The 16,513-nt window shown below is 36.3% G+C and overlaps 1 protein-coding gene across 2 annotated transcripts in view; it reads left to right on the top strand.

Annotated features, from left to right (window-relative positions):
* LOC103120162 (collagen alpha-6(IV) chain) overlaps positions 1-16,513 on the top strand; it is a 414,904-nt gene that overhangs the window by 427 nt on the left and 397,964 nt on the right. For both annotated transcript variants that reach the window (XM_060182558.1, XM_060182559.1), the window contains exon 2: positions 13-64. In XM_060182558.1, coding sequence (XP_060038541.1) covers positions 13-64 — 52 coding nt within the window. The remainder of the gene's footprint in view (positions 1-12; positions 65-16,513) is intronic.

Genomic DNA, 16,513 nt, shown 5'->3' on the forward strand with positions numbered 1-16,513 from the left:
CTCCCATTTCAGGTTGTGGCTGCTCCTGGTAACATTGTGCCTTTCCGAGGAACTGGCAGGAGCGGTGAGTCTCTTCTCCCTACCCCTTTTCTCTCCTCCTCTGACCCTCCTCCCATCTCAACCCTTGTGTTTGTGTTAGGGGTTTACAGAAGGTTGCACCATGAAAAGGAGATCACACCATGCTCATTTATAGTGGCAGTTAATGGGGCTTTGGAGAGGAATAGCACGGTGTCAGGCTAATTTGGAAATCCGGCATATTTCTGTCCTAAAAACTTCTCAGCAGTCTGGGAAAACTAGTAGAAGTCACAAGAGGCACATATTTCTGAACCTATTCTTGGACAATTTAAGATGAATTACTTCTGCTGCCTTTCTTTTCAGTGATCTTCAAGGTAGAAGAAAAGCAATCCCCCCCAAGTCTACAAAGACATACAAAGAGTAGAAGGAGAGTACAAGGAGTGAGATTTGGAATTATGCCAAATGTTATGGGAATTAATCTTAAGTATTTGCTAGAGTCATATGACAGCACCAGGTGACAACATCTGGATTCTTTAATGACCTGAACTGAACTGATAGCACTAAATGATGTTCAACTTCTGCCTGATGTTTTCCTTTACTGGTTTTCTGTCTTATCAGAAGATTAAAATTTAAAGTGGTTAACACAGAAAAGATCCCAGAACTTCACATTTCATAGGCAGTTCAGATATCCATCAGCTAGAGGCTGCAGGAAAAGAAATTTTATAAATATTTGATCAGGAAAAGTTTATTGGTCCCTAGAATGTAGGAAGACCTCCAATGCAATAGCTAGGGCAATTTAAGGTGGAATGATCCAAATAATCAGAGGTGCGTGAAGTTTTCCATTCTCATTAGCAACATTATGCTGGCAGAAATAAAACTGTTGAGTTCAGATATGAAGTCATTCAACTGTAAAAGACTATTTTGGGGTTCTAGTTAAAAACAAACTGAGTAGCTAAAGTCATGCACTAGATAAGATATATATTCCAAATATTTACCTTGTGGCTTTTTGGCTCTTTTAACTAACTAGGTCCATTTTAATAGGTTAAATATATTTAAATACTATTCATAGAGCCAGAGTTAATTCACCCCAATAAAAGTAACAACTACCTTTATGAGGGAAAGTGGATTACTTTGTTCTGGTATATGCCTTTAAGAAGGTATCAAAATTAGGTAAAGTGACTTCTCTTATTACAAAAAGATGCCAGAACTTGAACGTTAGTATAATATGACCCCTTAACATAGACCAGCAACTCCTAAGTAAATTCTTGACTTTGTTAGCCCAAGTATTGATCTAGAGCTAGGTTCACTTCTCTATATGATTCTTCGGGTATGCAAATTCACTTATGCAGTACGTTGAGCTTCAATGCCACATTCATTGAAGATGCATGGTTTTGATTAGTTAACAACTTGTCCAGGAAACTTGCCATTAGTAAAAATGTCATACTGGGATAAAATACCTGCCAGAAAAACCTTTATTTTCAGACTCTAGCTGCTTGTATTCAGTGTGCTTTTGGGGGAAGCATCAATAACTTATTCAGTATAACTGGAAATTTCCCAAACACTGCATTCTATCTCTTGGTATCATTAAAACCACTGGAAGGAAAAAAAAAACAACACTGGAATAAGGATGTCTTAAAAATAATGTCTTGCTTTTTTATGTGGATTTTAGAGTTCTACAACATCACCTACTATGTCAGTATGACAGATCCTGGAATGACAAAAAGAAATCTTAAATCCATTGGCAATGCTTTATTTCTTTGATTTCAGTTCATAATTGTTTCTATAATCTATTATATACTTCTGCATAATATCTTTGACATTATAAAGCTATTTTTAAATATTATAAAAACAACAGAGAAGGAAGGGTGCCACAGGATAAGTTCTCAGCAGGTGAAGTTTCAGAGATAGACTTATATTGTTCACCTTTTCTTAGTATCTTATTTATTCATAAATAAATGAACCAGAGCAGAGAGAACGAGAACATTACTCTGGCACATGCTATGCTAGATATCTAACTGAAGACGTCATGCTGGAGAGTACATTTATCCATTGTGTTACCATCCAGACCCATATATATGTATGTATGTATTTTTTAACTTTTTCACTGAATTCTCATCTATGTTGCCTGATTCTCATCTTTTATACTCAGTTGCAATTTATCATCCGAGTTTGTAGTGATTTTCAACTTTCTGATGATTTTAGACATTTGAATTCTCTGTACCTTATTTAACTGATACTAAGGAAAATTAGTTGCCATAAGTAGGTTGGCAGGTATTATGTTGTGCTTCACTCAGAGAAAGATGCTTCACTGTGACAATTAAGTTGCCAATAATGGAATGTAGGTCAACACTTATGATCAGGCCACTAAGTGCTTTGGGTTCTTCGTCAAAGTTTATAAATCAGTTTTATTAAAGGAATGAAAATCTAAATGTTAAAGCCTGGATTAAAGAATGATTTTCCACTAACATATTTAAAGGAGTTTTGGACTTCATTCAGGTTAAGATATTTGCTTCTTTTATCTGAATGAGATAGTACATTATTTAAGAATAACTAGTTATTTCAAACTAGTTTTTTTTTTGGTTATTAAATGCTTAGTCCACAAAGTCTAATTTAAAATGTAGTCTATAACTTTCTACTTTCTCAAATAACTGTGGCCATGTTACTTAAAAGATAGGGTACTTGGACCAGCAAAATAGCTCACATGGATACTGTGCCTGCTTTTTCATATGTGTGATACAGGTTTGGACTCATCCCTGACTGTGATGTCTTTTCTATGTCTCTATATCTCTCTGAAGAAGTTGACCCAGAGCAATGAAGCCACAGTGATGACCAAAATAAAAAAATGGGGTAATTAATGTGAGTTATTATCTCTAAGTAGCTGCATTATGTTAGAAAACAGAGGTCCTAGAAGCTAGGTAAGATTTCTGCTGTAGAACACACATGCTACCATGTTTAAGGACCTGGGTTCAGACCTGGGTTCAAGTCCTACTTGCTGGAGGGAAGCTTGGTCTTATCTCACTCTTTCTTACTCTCTATCAAAAAGAAGGAAAGGGAAGGGAAGGGAAGGGAAGGGAAGGGAAGGGAAGGGAAGGGAAGGGAAGGGAAGGGGAAGGGGAAGGGGAAGGGGAAGGGAAGGATAGGGAAGGGAAGGGAAGGGAAGGGAAGGGAAGGGAAGGGAAGGGAAGGGAAGGGAAGGGAAGGGAAGGGAAGGGAAGGGAAGGGAAGTGGCTTGGAGGGGAGGAGAGGGGAGGGGAGAGAAAGGGAAGGGAGGGAAGGGGAGGGGAGGGGGAGGAAAGGGAAAAAAGGGGAAAATATCACTGTTTACTTCTCATTTTACCCCAAATCTGCTTTCATGAAAGAATTTAATACAATCAAGACTACTTAAAAATCAAAGCCTAGAGAAAATTTTGCTTGGTTTTGGGGCAGGAACAAAGGGATAAAACAGGTTTATTGATCCTTCTGCAAAGAACATAGTTCAAATGCTTTTAGCTGTATTCAAATCAAAGCCTGATTGAAATACTTAATTTTTTAAAGTCCTAACTTGCCCAGGTTAGTCCTTTCTTTGCACTGTGATTTTCACACTTGTAATCTCATTCATCAAAATGTGAATAGCATCTTAAGGTTGTTCATAGATGGAGAAAATCCATTCCTACTAAAAGGATCAAGAGAAGTATGTGTTGTTTGAGACTGTGTCCCTATGAATTATTTTTGTCATTTTAAATACAACTTTACTGAAATATAATCCATATGCCATAAATTGACTTATTTAACTATGCAGTTTGAAATTTACCAAGTTCTGCAATCATCACCATATTCAGTTTTAGAACATCTTCATCACTATAATGATATCATTCATGTAGATTTATAGTTTATCTGCGTTGCTACCTCCAGGCTAATATGAATATACTTTGGGCTGGGGCTGATAGCATAATGATTATGCAAAAGAGACTCATGCCTAAGGCTCAAAAGTCCCAGCTTCAACCCACCCAAATTACCATAAACCAGAACTAGGCAGTGCTCTGGTAAGAAAAATAAAATAAAAATAAAAAAGAATGTACTTTCCCTGTCTCTACAGATTTGAATTTTCTAGATATTTTATTTACAAGTTTCTATAACTATTAATATTCTTATTCAATATAGTTTGGTATATATTTTAAGGGTCTGGAAGTACTATTATCATTAATTAATATAGAAAAGTTTGAGACCAGTGGAATAGCTTATTTAAATAGTGTGCTACTTTACCATGTGTGCAACCCAGGTATGAGTCTGGCTCCTACTACATAGAAGGAACCTTTGGTGTTATGTTCCCCTTCTCCCCCCCCCACCCTCCTACACACCTATCTGCCTCTATTTTTAAAAGGGAAAAGAAAAATATAAAGAGGAAAAAGAAAATTGTATCACCAGAACCCAAATACAATCTACCAAATCATACCAAAAGAATTCATTTTGGGTATGGGGGAAAAACTTTAAATATAATTATGTAATATGTAACTTTTTTGTTTGTTTGGGGATCTTTCAATAAGAATAATGGTTTTGAAGTTTATTCATGTTATAGCATGTATCATAATTTCATTTTTTAGTATTGGTATTCAATTATGGGTATTCCATACTTTGTTTATGCATTCACCAGTTAAAAGATATTGCTTTTTTTGTTTTACTTTTTATGTATTATGCATGATGCCACAATGAACACTAGCATACAAATCTTTTTGTAGACACTGTGAGACTGTGAATTTATGGCATATGGTGCTTCTGCAGATGTCTCAGCTTTGGTTTGAGATTTGTTAACTTTAATTGTTGTTGATCTTTGGTGTTTATGGGGAGAGTCTGTGTTGTCTGTGGTGACTCCATAGCCACACTTCCCAGGAGTTTCTTCGTTTTCTTCTTGTTAATTTTAGTGTGTTTGAAGTGAAGGCTTTATGCATCTATGACATCACTACTCCTACAATACTTTTTCACCCAGACAGAATGGAACAGATGGAGACAGAGAGACACAACTGTACTAGAGGAGTTTCCTGCTGTGCCATAGCACCTCTCATGTAATGCTGGGCCTCCAACTTGGGCTACAGAATGACAAGGCATTTACCTTCCTCGTAAGATATCTCTCCATTCTTCTTATTATTAATTCTTAAAATATAAACATTTTAAGCAAGCTTTGCTAGCTGTCAAAGACCTTATATAAGGTAGCTATGGATACTTATAGAATATTTATATGTGTGCATGTACTTAGAATATATATATATACATATATATACATATATATATATATATATACATACTTTGATCATTGGGGATATTGACACTGATGTATATCACCAAATAACTCATCAAATGATCACTTAAATGGATAATACCTGGATGACAATGTAGTTATCTTATTGACAGATCAAATATAAACATGTATTAATACAAAGGAAAATGGGGATATATGTAATTATTTGATGTGCTAAATGAGAAACATCCATATTGCCATATCACAAATTTGATTTATTGTATATTTTCATTAATGCATTTCAATATAAATGGTTTTATTATAATCCCACATATTTTCCTGAATAAATTTTAAGAGAAATTCATAGGATTCACTGAACTCTCAAAGAAAGACAGAGTATTAAAATAGAAGACCTCCCAATAAAGTGATCTTAAAAAAAGAAGAAGAAGCACTGGTTTTTAGAACAAAAAAATGACTGCTTTTTAAGGTTTGCTTGGGCATATGATATTTTTGCTGACTATGACTGCTAAGAATCTTTTAGGTTTTATGCATATTGTGGAGTCTGTAGTAAATGCTACCCTGTAGGGCAGGCAAAAGAGCTTGCTTGGGGGAGTCGGGCTGTAGTGCAGCGGGTTAAGCGCAGCTGGCACAAAGCACAAGGAGCTGCATAAAGATCCTGGTTCCAGCCCCTGGCTCCCCACATGCAGGAGATCACTTCACTGGCACTGAAGCAGGTCTGCAGGTGTCTATCTTTCTCTCTCCTTTCTGTATTCCCCTCCTCTTTCCATTTCTCTCTGTCCTATCCAACAATGACAACAATGAAATAACAAGAGCAACAAAAGAGAATATTTAAAATAAATAAATATATTTTTAAAAATTAAAAAAAAAAAGAGCTTGCTTGGTTAAAATGTTTTTTTGCCATCAGTGCAACCCAGGTTCAAGTTTGGCTCCTACCACAAAAGTGTTGTGGTCTCTTTCACTCTTCTGTCTCTACTACTCTGATATATATATATTTTTAAAAAATATATTTATTTATTTTCCCTTTTGTTGTCCTTGTTTTTCATTGTTGTGGTAGTTGTTGTTGTTATTGATGTCATCATTGCTAGATAGGACAGAGGGAAATGAAAAGAGGAAGGGAAGACGGGTGGGGGGCTGGGATAGACACCTGCAGGCCTGTTTCACTGCCTGTGAAACGACCCTCTTGCAGCTGGGGATCTGGGGGGACTCGAACCAGAGCCTTACACTTTGCACTTTGCACCACATGCTCTTTAAAAAAATACCGAACTTTTTTTTCCTATTTATTTATTTATTCATTCCCTTTTGTTGCCCTTGTTTAATGTAGTTATTGATGTCATCATTGCTGGATAGGACAGAGAGAAATGGAGAAAGGAGGGGAAGACAGAGAAGTGGAAAGACACCATCAGACCTGCTTCACTGCTTTTGAAGCGACTCCCCTACAGGTGGGGAGCCGGGGGTTTGAACCGAGATCCTTACCCTGGTCCTTGCGCTTTGCTGCGCTAACGCCCGACTCCCTACTCTGATATATATATATATATATATATATATATATATATATATATATATATATATATATATATATATATATATATATCATGTCATAGTAAAGTCAGATCACAGGAACAAAGAATGCTATTATCTTTTAAATATTTTATTTATGCATTGAAGAAAGACCATGAGAAATTGGAAAAGAGAAGATAAAGAAGGAAAGAGAATGAGAGTCACCTGCAGCACTGCTGCACTGCTCATGAAGATTACCTCTGCAGGTGGGGACTGGGGACTTAAACCTGGGTCCTTGTGCATTGTAACCTGTACACTTAACAGGGTACACCACTGCCTACCTCCCCAGAATGCTGTTATTCTAATCAGATCATTAGTACAAAAATGAAGTAAATAACTTGAGTTCAATTATCAATCAATTATTTTTGCTTGCTTGAAAAAGATGTATAACTTTAGCAGTATGCATGCAGGGCAGATTTGTTCTATACTGTATAAATGACAGGATATCCCTATTAAGAAAGCCCCAGGATATTTTTAAATCACCAAGTTCTTTCAAACTGACTAACTATACTAGGAAAGCAGATCATAAAACTTTTAAGTGGTTTTAAATTCCGACCCAGTGGAGTGGAGATAAATAGCATAATGGTTATGCAAAAAGACTGTCATGCCTGAGGCTCCAAAGTCACAGGTTCAATTCCCCATACCACCCTAAGCCAGAGCTGATCAGTGCTCTGGTAAAAAAAAAAAAAAAAAAAAAATTGAACCCAGTGTGGACAGAAAACTTGATAAACATGCCCAAGAGTTAACAGTGATGTGAAAAATAACTAAGAGTAACTATTACTACTTATCATCTCTTATCTCCCCCTCTTCTAAGATTGTTTTTTTTTTCTTTTACAAAAAAATATATAAATAAAACCTCCTCTATTTTTCTCCTTGACCTTTCTATCCTTCCATGTCTGGCTCAATTTTCCCTTCTTATGTCACTCAATGAATATTTATTTAGTGCCTACTATAAGTTATAGTTTAATTTAAAGAGAGAGTTTCAGATGTGGAATCAGATGTCCCTAGGTTCAAATACAGACTCACCACTAACTCTGTCACTTGTCCCGATTTCCCCAAAATTGATACTCCCTGTGACCCTACCTTTGTGACCTTCTGTGAAGTTCAGGATCCCAAGTAAACAATAAATTTGAAGACACCTCCACAAACATATTTGAAGTTCCATTTGTCTTTATTTAAAATCAATAAAGCTATTTTACCATTATCTTTCAATCTGTTTTGCCTGTGTTGAGGGGTGCTCTTTAATAGATTTTTTTCTCCTGGCCATAAAGCTCTCCAACACATACCTCAGAGAAATAAGATTTTCTTGAAACGTCTAGAACTTCTTGTGAAGAGATTGAACTGGTCTTTTGAGAAAGAGATTTTCTAATTGGGTTGGAATGAAAGTTAAGTGGTAATTTTCCTAGATCTGCCACGTTTTGCGTGACCATTCTTTCCATTTTCAGAGGCTGTCAAAGAAAATCTATAATTCCTAGACTTCTAGCTTCTGTTTTCCCATGTAGCAGGCCCTTCAAAGATGAAGAATAAACTTTGGATCTATAAGATTTTTGTGAACTTTGGGAGTCAGGTGGTAGCATAGAGGTTAAGCGCATATGGCGCAAAGTGCAAGTGGAAAAATCCCGGTTTCAGCCCCCTGCTCCCCACTACAGGGGAGTCTCTTTACAGGCGGTGAAGCAGTTCTGCAGGTGTCTTATCTCTCTCCCCCTCCCTGTCTTCCCCTCCTCTCTCCATTTCTCTCTGTCCTATCCAACAATGAAGACATCAACAACAATAATAACTACAATTAAAAAACAACAAGGGTAACAAAAGAAAATAAATATTTACAAAAAATATTTTAAAAAAGATTTTTTGTGAACTTGCTTCTGACTTATGATTCAGTTACATAAATACCAACACTTTCTTTTACAGTCTCAGAATACTCTTCATGTAACATAAATTTTAAGACTATATTTTTGTATCTTTATGTGTAATTAATGGTGTGTTCTTTTTAATTGTCACAAGGGCTATTATTACTGGGGCTTGACTCTACTTCTGTGAGTGGACTTTTTTTTCTTTTTTTCCCCTTTTTATTTGATAGGACAGAGAGAAGGAGGGTTGAAGGATAGAGATAGAGAGATAGTTTCAGCACTGCTTTATCACTCAAGAAACTTCCTCCCCACAGGTGGGGATGTGGGGCTTGAACCTAGGTTCTTGTGCATTATAACATGTTCTCTCAACTGGGTTCACCACTGCCCAACCCCATCAGTTATGCTTTTAAGTGACTCAAGTAACTACCACTAACTAAATCACATGTTGTACGAACTTAACAAATAACAACTTTATCCTAACCAGTATTGCCTCAATAAAAACAATCTTAGAGGAGGAAGAAGTCAGGGAGGAGAAGAATTTAGCTATGTAGCACTGTAGTGATTAATATTTGAGAGAAATACTGGTTAAATAAATAGGTCTCTTTCCTTTTCTCTGAAGCTGGATTATTCTCTGTGTCCCATATAACTAACATAAATAAATATATGTACCATTTTATATGTTTGTATTTTTAAACACAAAGACTCTAGCTTTAACCATAGTCTTTGAGGTTTTTTTTTGTTTTGTTTTGTTTTCCTCTATATCCTATCCTTCAAAAATACCATTTAAAATTATTAGTGAATTAATATTGATATACAAGATTATTTGATAACAGTATAGTTCCACATCATACACACCACCAAAGTTCTGTGCTCCCCCCTGCCCAATTATTCACCAAAGTCTTATGGACAGCATGGATATATTTTTCTTTGAAGGTTCATGTGTTTTAATACCTTGTGTTTCATATATGAATTAAATCATCTGGTACTTGTCTTTCACTTCCTTGCTTGCTTCACTAAGCACAGTTAATTCCAACCCATCAGTTTGATCCCAAAGCACATAATATCAACAGTAGTTAAATTTCAGGGTAGTACTGTATGTAGTATATATCCCATAACTTCTTTATCTAGTCATCTGTGGATAGGCATTTAGGTTGCTTCCATATTTTGGCTAGTATAAATAATGCAGCTATGAACGTGGATATGCATATGTCCCTCTGAATTGGTATTTTCTTGTCTTTTGGATAAATGCATGAGTGATATTGCTGGAATATAAGTATTTCTATTTTTATATGTTTAAAGATTCTCCATACTGTTTTTCATCAGTGCTTGCTTTACTATGCATTCAGCTTAACAATGTAACAAAAGAATTGTTCTTGCTCCACATCTTCACCAACATTTACCAATTCCTGTCAAACAATTTATTTTTTTTATTTATAAAAGGGAATAGTGACAATACCATAGGATAAGAGGAGTACAACTCCACACAATTCCCACCCCCAGAACTCCATATCACATCCCATCCCCAATAGCTTTCCTATTCTTTTTTGTTGTTGTTTTAGCTTTCCTGGTCTTTAACCCACTGGGAGTATGGACACAGGGTCATTATGGGGTGCAGAAGGTGGAAGGTCTGGCTTATGTAATTGCTTCCCCGCTGAACATGGGCGTTGGTAGGTTGATCCATACACCCAGCCTGTCTCTCTCTTTCCCTAGTGGAGCACACTAATTTACTAATTTTTTTTTTAATTATAAAAAGGAAACTTTGATAACATCATAGGATAAGAGTGGTACAACTCCACACAATTCCCACCGCCAGAACTCTGTTTCCCATCCCCTCCCTTGATAGCTTTCCTATTCTTTAACCCTCTGGGAGTATGGACCCAAGATCATTATGGGGTGCAGAGGGTGGAAGGTCTGGCTTCTGTAATTGCTTCCCCTCTGAACATGGGCATTGACAGGTCGATCCATACTCCCAGCTTGCATCTCTCTTTCCCTAGTGGGGAAGGGCTCTGGGGAAGCAGAGCTCCAGGATACATTGGTGGGTTTGTCTGTCCAGGGAAGTCTGGTTGGCATCATGCTAGCATCTGGAACCTCGTGGTTGACAAGAGAGTTAACATACAAAGCCAAACAAATTGTTGACCAATCATGGACCTAAGGGCTGGAATAGTGCAGATGAAGAGTTGGGGGGTCCTCCATTTTGTAGATAGCCAGTAGGCATATTTTATTTAAATTCCAAAGGGCCTGTGGCTATGCTAGTTTTTTCTTTTTCTTTTTGCCCAAACTACTTTTTAAAGCTTTATTTATTCATTAGTGTGTGTGTGTGTGTGTGTGTGTGTGTGTGTGTGTGTGTGTGTGTGTGAGAGAGAGAGAGAGAGAGAGAGAGAGAGAGAGAGGAAAAAGAAAAGGAAGAGAAGGAAAAGTAATAGGAGGAGAAGAAAGAGTGGAGGGTGGCCGAGAACAGCAAAGATAAACCTTGGGACCGCATTCCCAATAGTCCAGTGTTCTCTGATGTCCAGTACTTGTTTTGAGCCCTCTAGTTAAATATTCTGGCAGTCATGAAAGTATTGAGACCACCGCCCACTCTCCATTTCCCTCCTGACCGTGATAGCCAAAGGTGCTAAGAGACATAGCTGCCTCTTTTTTACCCACAGTCCCAGTTCATACTCACCCAGTCAGACATTTAAAACAATGAGGAAAAAAAAGAGTTATGACATAAAACTTTATACTCAAAGACCAAATTGACAGCATATAATTTCTCTTCTTTGAGGTGTCTCTCTATACATTCATATATGCATGTATATGTGTAAAATTTGTTAGTCCCTCCTCTCTACCTGTGAAGCTTTGTATTTATTTGAAGTTCATTTTTGTACTTTATCATTGTAATTTACTATTTTTAAGTTTTGAAACAATCTAAAAATTAAAAAGATTTAAATATAGAAAAATTTTTAACCATTTGACAGTGAGGTGGCAGCACAATGTCATTCCCATATATTTTAATATATATTTCCTACAAAGATAATGTGCTTCAGAATAATTTTTATTTAAAGGTATTATGAAATAGTTTAGGCAACCAACAACAACAAAAAAACACTATACAACACATAAAATGACCTAATGAGCATATGTAATATAATGGACAAAACAAAAATAAATATATGAACATAGGCCACCTTAAGAAATATAATGTGATTAAAGTATTTGAAAACTTCCTTTGTACCATTCCCAAAACCTCCTCACCCACCATCTTGAATCTAGTATGTGCCATTCATCCCTCACTTGGGATTCCAAAGTCAAAGTGTTTGTAAAATTAGATATAAATGTGCAGTTTTCTGGAGAGATCCATGGCTTCAATGAAATTCATTCAAATAGTAAAGCTGTGTGTGAAGTGCCCTATTTCTACTTAAAAAGAGTATACAGTTAGTACATTTTCTTTTCTGCTATTTATATATTGTTCAGTTCTTTAGGTTCAGACACTTCCCCTGACACATTCACTGAGATTAACATTTTTATTTATTTTTTTACTTTCGCATTATTATTTGTTTATTTCACTTTATCTCTAAAAATAGAAATTGAGAGAGAAAGGAGGAAGAGAGAAAGAGACAGCATGGAAGCACTGCTTTACTGCTCATGAAGCTTTTCCCCTGCATGTAGGTATGTGCCATGATCTGGCCCTGAGATGAACATTTTAAAGGTAACTTCATAATTATCAAACACAAATTGCTGTTTCTCATTCCTTATCTCCATTGCACCACTTGCAAGGTCTTACTATTGACTCCTCTATCTGGGCTGTTTTTGATTTCTACGTAAGCAGCTTTCTTCATTTGCTTTGTTTCAAATATATATTTATAATACCTTCCTTAGGATCGTGGGGACTAGTTGTAGTGTTCATAAAGTGCCTGGTTATTACATAAGCTCAATAAATTGTAGCTATTATTAATGGTTCTCATTCTACTTTAGTAGGTCTCATCATCCCCTCAACCGCATTAAATTATTGTTGATAAACAAGAGGTCATGCCAGGAACACAGCCTGCAATTACTTGCCCCAGTTTCCTTTAAAAAAAAAAAAACTTTAATATTTATTTATTTATTCCCTTTTGTTGTCCTTGTTGGTTTTTATTGTTGTAGTTGTTATTGTTACTGATGTCCTTGTTATTGGATAGGACAGAGAGAAATGGAGAGAGGAGGGGAAGACAGAGAGGGGGAGAGAAAGATAGACACCTGCAGACCTGCTTCACCGCCTGTGAAGGGACTCCCCTGCAGGTGGGGAGCTGGGGGCTCCAACCTGGATCCTCACACTGGTCCTTGCTCTTTGCGTGTGCTTATCCCGCTGCGCTACCGCCCGACTCCCATCAGTTTCCTGTAGTACTGTTATTAGTATAGTAGGAGTGGTATTATTCCAAATAGTGGTTCTGGTTAGGGCAGGAACAATGGTCCCTAATGTCTTCAGGAGTATATAATTTAGGTGTAGACTAGTTTACCTCATATTACATAGGAATATATTTTTAATTTCATCCCTCAAAATTTGTAACTCTATTCATGGCCTGAAACACAATTCTGCCTTCTTTGTTCAGCTTCTTGCCCATTCCTCTACTAAACAGACTTACAGATAAAGGTGCCAGTTCTATTAAGCACACCTGCTGGCTTAAAACTGGCCCTAGGCCAGTTATTCTGGATGGGATACTAAAGAGCCATATAACTTTCAGTTACTATTTACTTGGAACAGAATGAGAGGAAGGATTTATATCAAGTTACCAGTCACCTGTGTTTGTTCTGTCCTGAACTGTCCTCTCTATTTCTTATGTTTACTATTAGCTGGCTGTAAAGGTAACATACTTTCATGCATATACATAATAGAATTATATAAGATTGGAGGGCACAGGCCTCTGAGAAGCAACAAGGCCTTTACTGAAACTGATCTGCTAAGAAAATCAGACAAGTTATCTCTACCCTCTGTTAGGTCAAGCACTTTATCACATAACTGTCATCTTTCCCTTAGTTCATGTCAGGTTAGGTTACTTCACATTGGGGAACAATTCCCAATGCATCCATGCCTTAAAACAACAAAGGTTTGCTTCTTCTTCTTTTCAAGTGGTCCATTATTAGCCATTTAGGGAACATTATGTTGTCCTCAGTCTAGCCACCATCTGGAACACTGCTGATTATCCTGGCAAAAGGAAAGAAAATCCTGAAAGTTTAGCCATATACTTAAAGTGAAATGTTATTTCTGCATGTGATATATGTCACTTTTTCTCACACTCCATTGATCAGCCTTGATCAGAGATTGATTAGAGGAGGGAGTGTAATTTTCCATGTGCCATGAAGGAGAAGTGGAAATAATTTGTCATATTTTTGCTTAATGTGCAATAGAAAGGCATCACTGGTCTCTAGCTTTATCCCTTTCCCTGGAAAATCTTATTAAATAAGTCACTTCCCTTCAATTTATTATTTTTCCTCCCTCCCTCCCTTCCTTCCTTTCTCCCTTCCTTCCCTCCTTTTTTTCCTTCTTTCACCACTCATCTGTGGCTTGTGATGGAGTACAGGAAATTAAACCTGGAAATGTTGGAGCCTTAGGCATAGGCATGAAAATCTTTTTGCATAGCTATTATGCTACCCCTTACCAATTTAATACTTGTTTCCTTGCTTCTGCAGAAACCAAATGACTTGTTATCAGGTTGATTGTTGTGTATACTATAGCCTATGCTGTTTAATGCAAGGTGTGTTTTTCTGTTGATCTAAATTCACTCTGCATCTTTGGTATTCCTGTGATTGTATGCTGCAGTGGTATGCAAAGGTTTTAGCTTTAGAACATTTCTGTTTCAATAAAATACTCTCTTATGGACTAGTCCTCATCTCCTGCTGTTTACTGTTATAGTAACAGAATCTCTATAATCTTTGATCCTCTGATCATAAAGATGTGATTAAATGAATTGCCTGAGGGTATTTTGGTAGTTGGCATTAAAAGATACTGAATTAGAATTCAAGATCTCTGACTCAGAATCTATTTTCATTTTATTACATCAGGTCCTTTTATAAAGAAAGTTGTTTAACTGGTAGATGAGTAACTTAGTCCCAGAAATGACTGTTAACAATAGAATCTGGTCTTTAAAATGGGACATTTTCCACTTAAATGTCTCCTTTTGAAGGTTTTTGATGAATTCCATATCATAAAATCAGATTCTTGGGAATCCTTTGTCAGTGAGTTTGCACTCATTCATAAAACAAACAATTGACTCTGAATGAGTCAATGGCATTATTACACCTGTAAAACTGAAGCAAATAAGAGTTTTCATTACTCTTGCTGCATTGCAATCTAGAATTAGGTATCATATACACTGCATTATTACAAGTATGTTTCTTATAGGTATTTAGAATGTCAGGTAACATTCAAGGCTTAAAATTACAGATAGCATTAGTAGCCTGTTAAGATCTTTATTGCATGTGCTGTTTTGACTTATTTCAATTTGGAGTTCATTTTTGTGTCAGCTGTTGCGGGTTCTTCCTACATATATTTTTCCATAATGTTTAGTGTTTCATTTTTTAGCCAAATTTATTATTAATAACAATATAAGAAAAGACATTAGTCAATAGAAAAACCACTGAAAACCACAGATAATAAAGGAGATATTGAGGTTGGAGAGATAGTTCATCTGGTAGGATGCCTGCCTTGACTTGCCATGCCTGGAGTCCAGATTTAAGTACCATGGCCCCAGAATAAGCTCAGGTTCTGTAGTATTTTATCCTACATCTCTGTCTCTCTCTCTTTCATTCTGAAAACATCAACCCTGAACTGTGAAATCTCATATGCATGAGTTCCCAGAAATATCTAGATAAATAAATAAGTAAACAGTCTCTAAAGACAAGTCTTAACAAACAGGCCAAGAGTTCTTGCCAAGTTATCAACAAAATATGATATGGGTGGTCCAGAATAACTTTTGGCAAAGATTGGTAGAATTCAGCTTTGAGATTTTGATGTAGACTCAATAATATAAATAGTGGGTTATGAACTTTTCTAATAATATCACACAAAAAAAAACATTAGAATGAGGATTTAAATAGCTCCAGTAATTTGTCTTCTGGCATCAACCAATCTTGAATATACACGTGATACCAAAATCCAGGAGTCTAGCTTCAATAAAGACTCAAAACTATATAATCTCAGTGTGAAATTTTCTGATGTGAGACTAGAAATTTTCTCTTCTATAAATGAGGGATCTTTAAACTTGGTGTGTTTGGTAGAAGAATAATGTCATTTGCTATTACTCATATACACAGTGAAAAAGCCCAATTGTAAATCTAGGTAGGATTCTATATTTACTGGGTTTTAACATTGTGCAAGCCAAATAATATTATTTTTATATTTGTCTACTTAATAAACCTTACTAAACACTACAATTGATAGTGAAGATTTCAGTGTTTTTTGTCTCACATGTATAGTAAAGCATCTTTTTTGTTGTTATTTTTACTGGAGCGTCACCACTCCAGGCCAACTTTTTCAGATAGAAAGGGAGAGACAGAAAGAAGGAAAGACATTGCAGCATTGAAGCATCCTTCTATGTGGTGGGAGCTGGGCTTGGACCTGCGTCGCACACATGACAAAGCAGGCACACTATCCAAATGAGCTATTTAGTCAGTCAAACATATTCTTTTTTTCACATATGCTTTACATGGAACAATAATCATTTAGGGACAAGGTTCCAGTTTGCTGAATCACAGATGATTCTAAATAGGTTTTGAGATGGAAACTAGTGCTTTAATTTCTTGCTCCAGATTATTGCATACTACTACTACTATAGCAAATGGATAATAATCTGTATTAATCATTGCATCAAGGGTTCTTATCCATGTACTCATTTCATTCTCATAA

This window comes from Erinaceus europaeus, chromosome X, assembly GCF_950295315.1.
Source record: "Erinaceus europaeus chromosome X, mEriEur2.1, whole genome shotgun sequence".
Lineage (NCBI taxonomy): Eukaryota > Metazoa > Chordata > Mammalia > Eulipotyphla > Erinaceidae > Erinaceus > Erinaceus europaeus.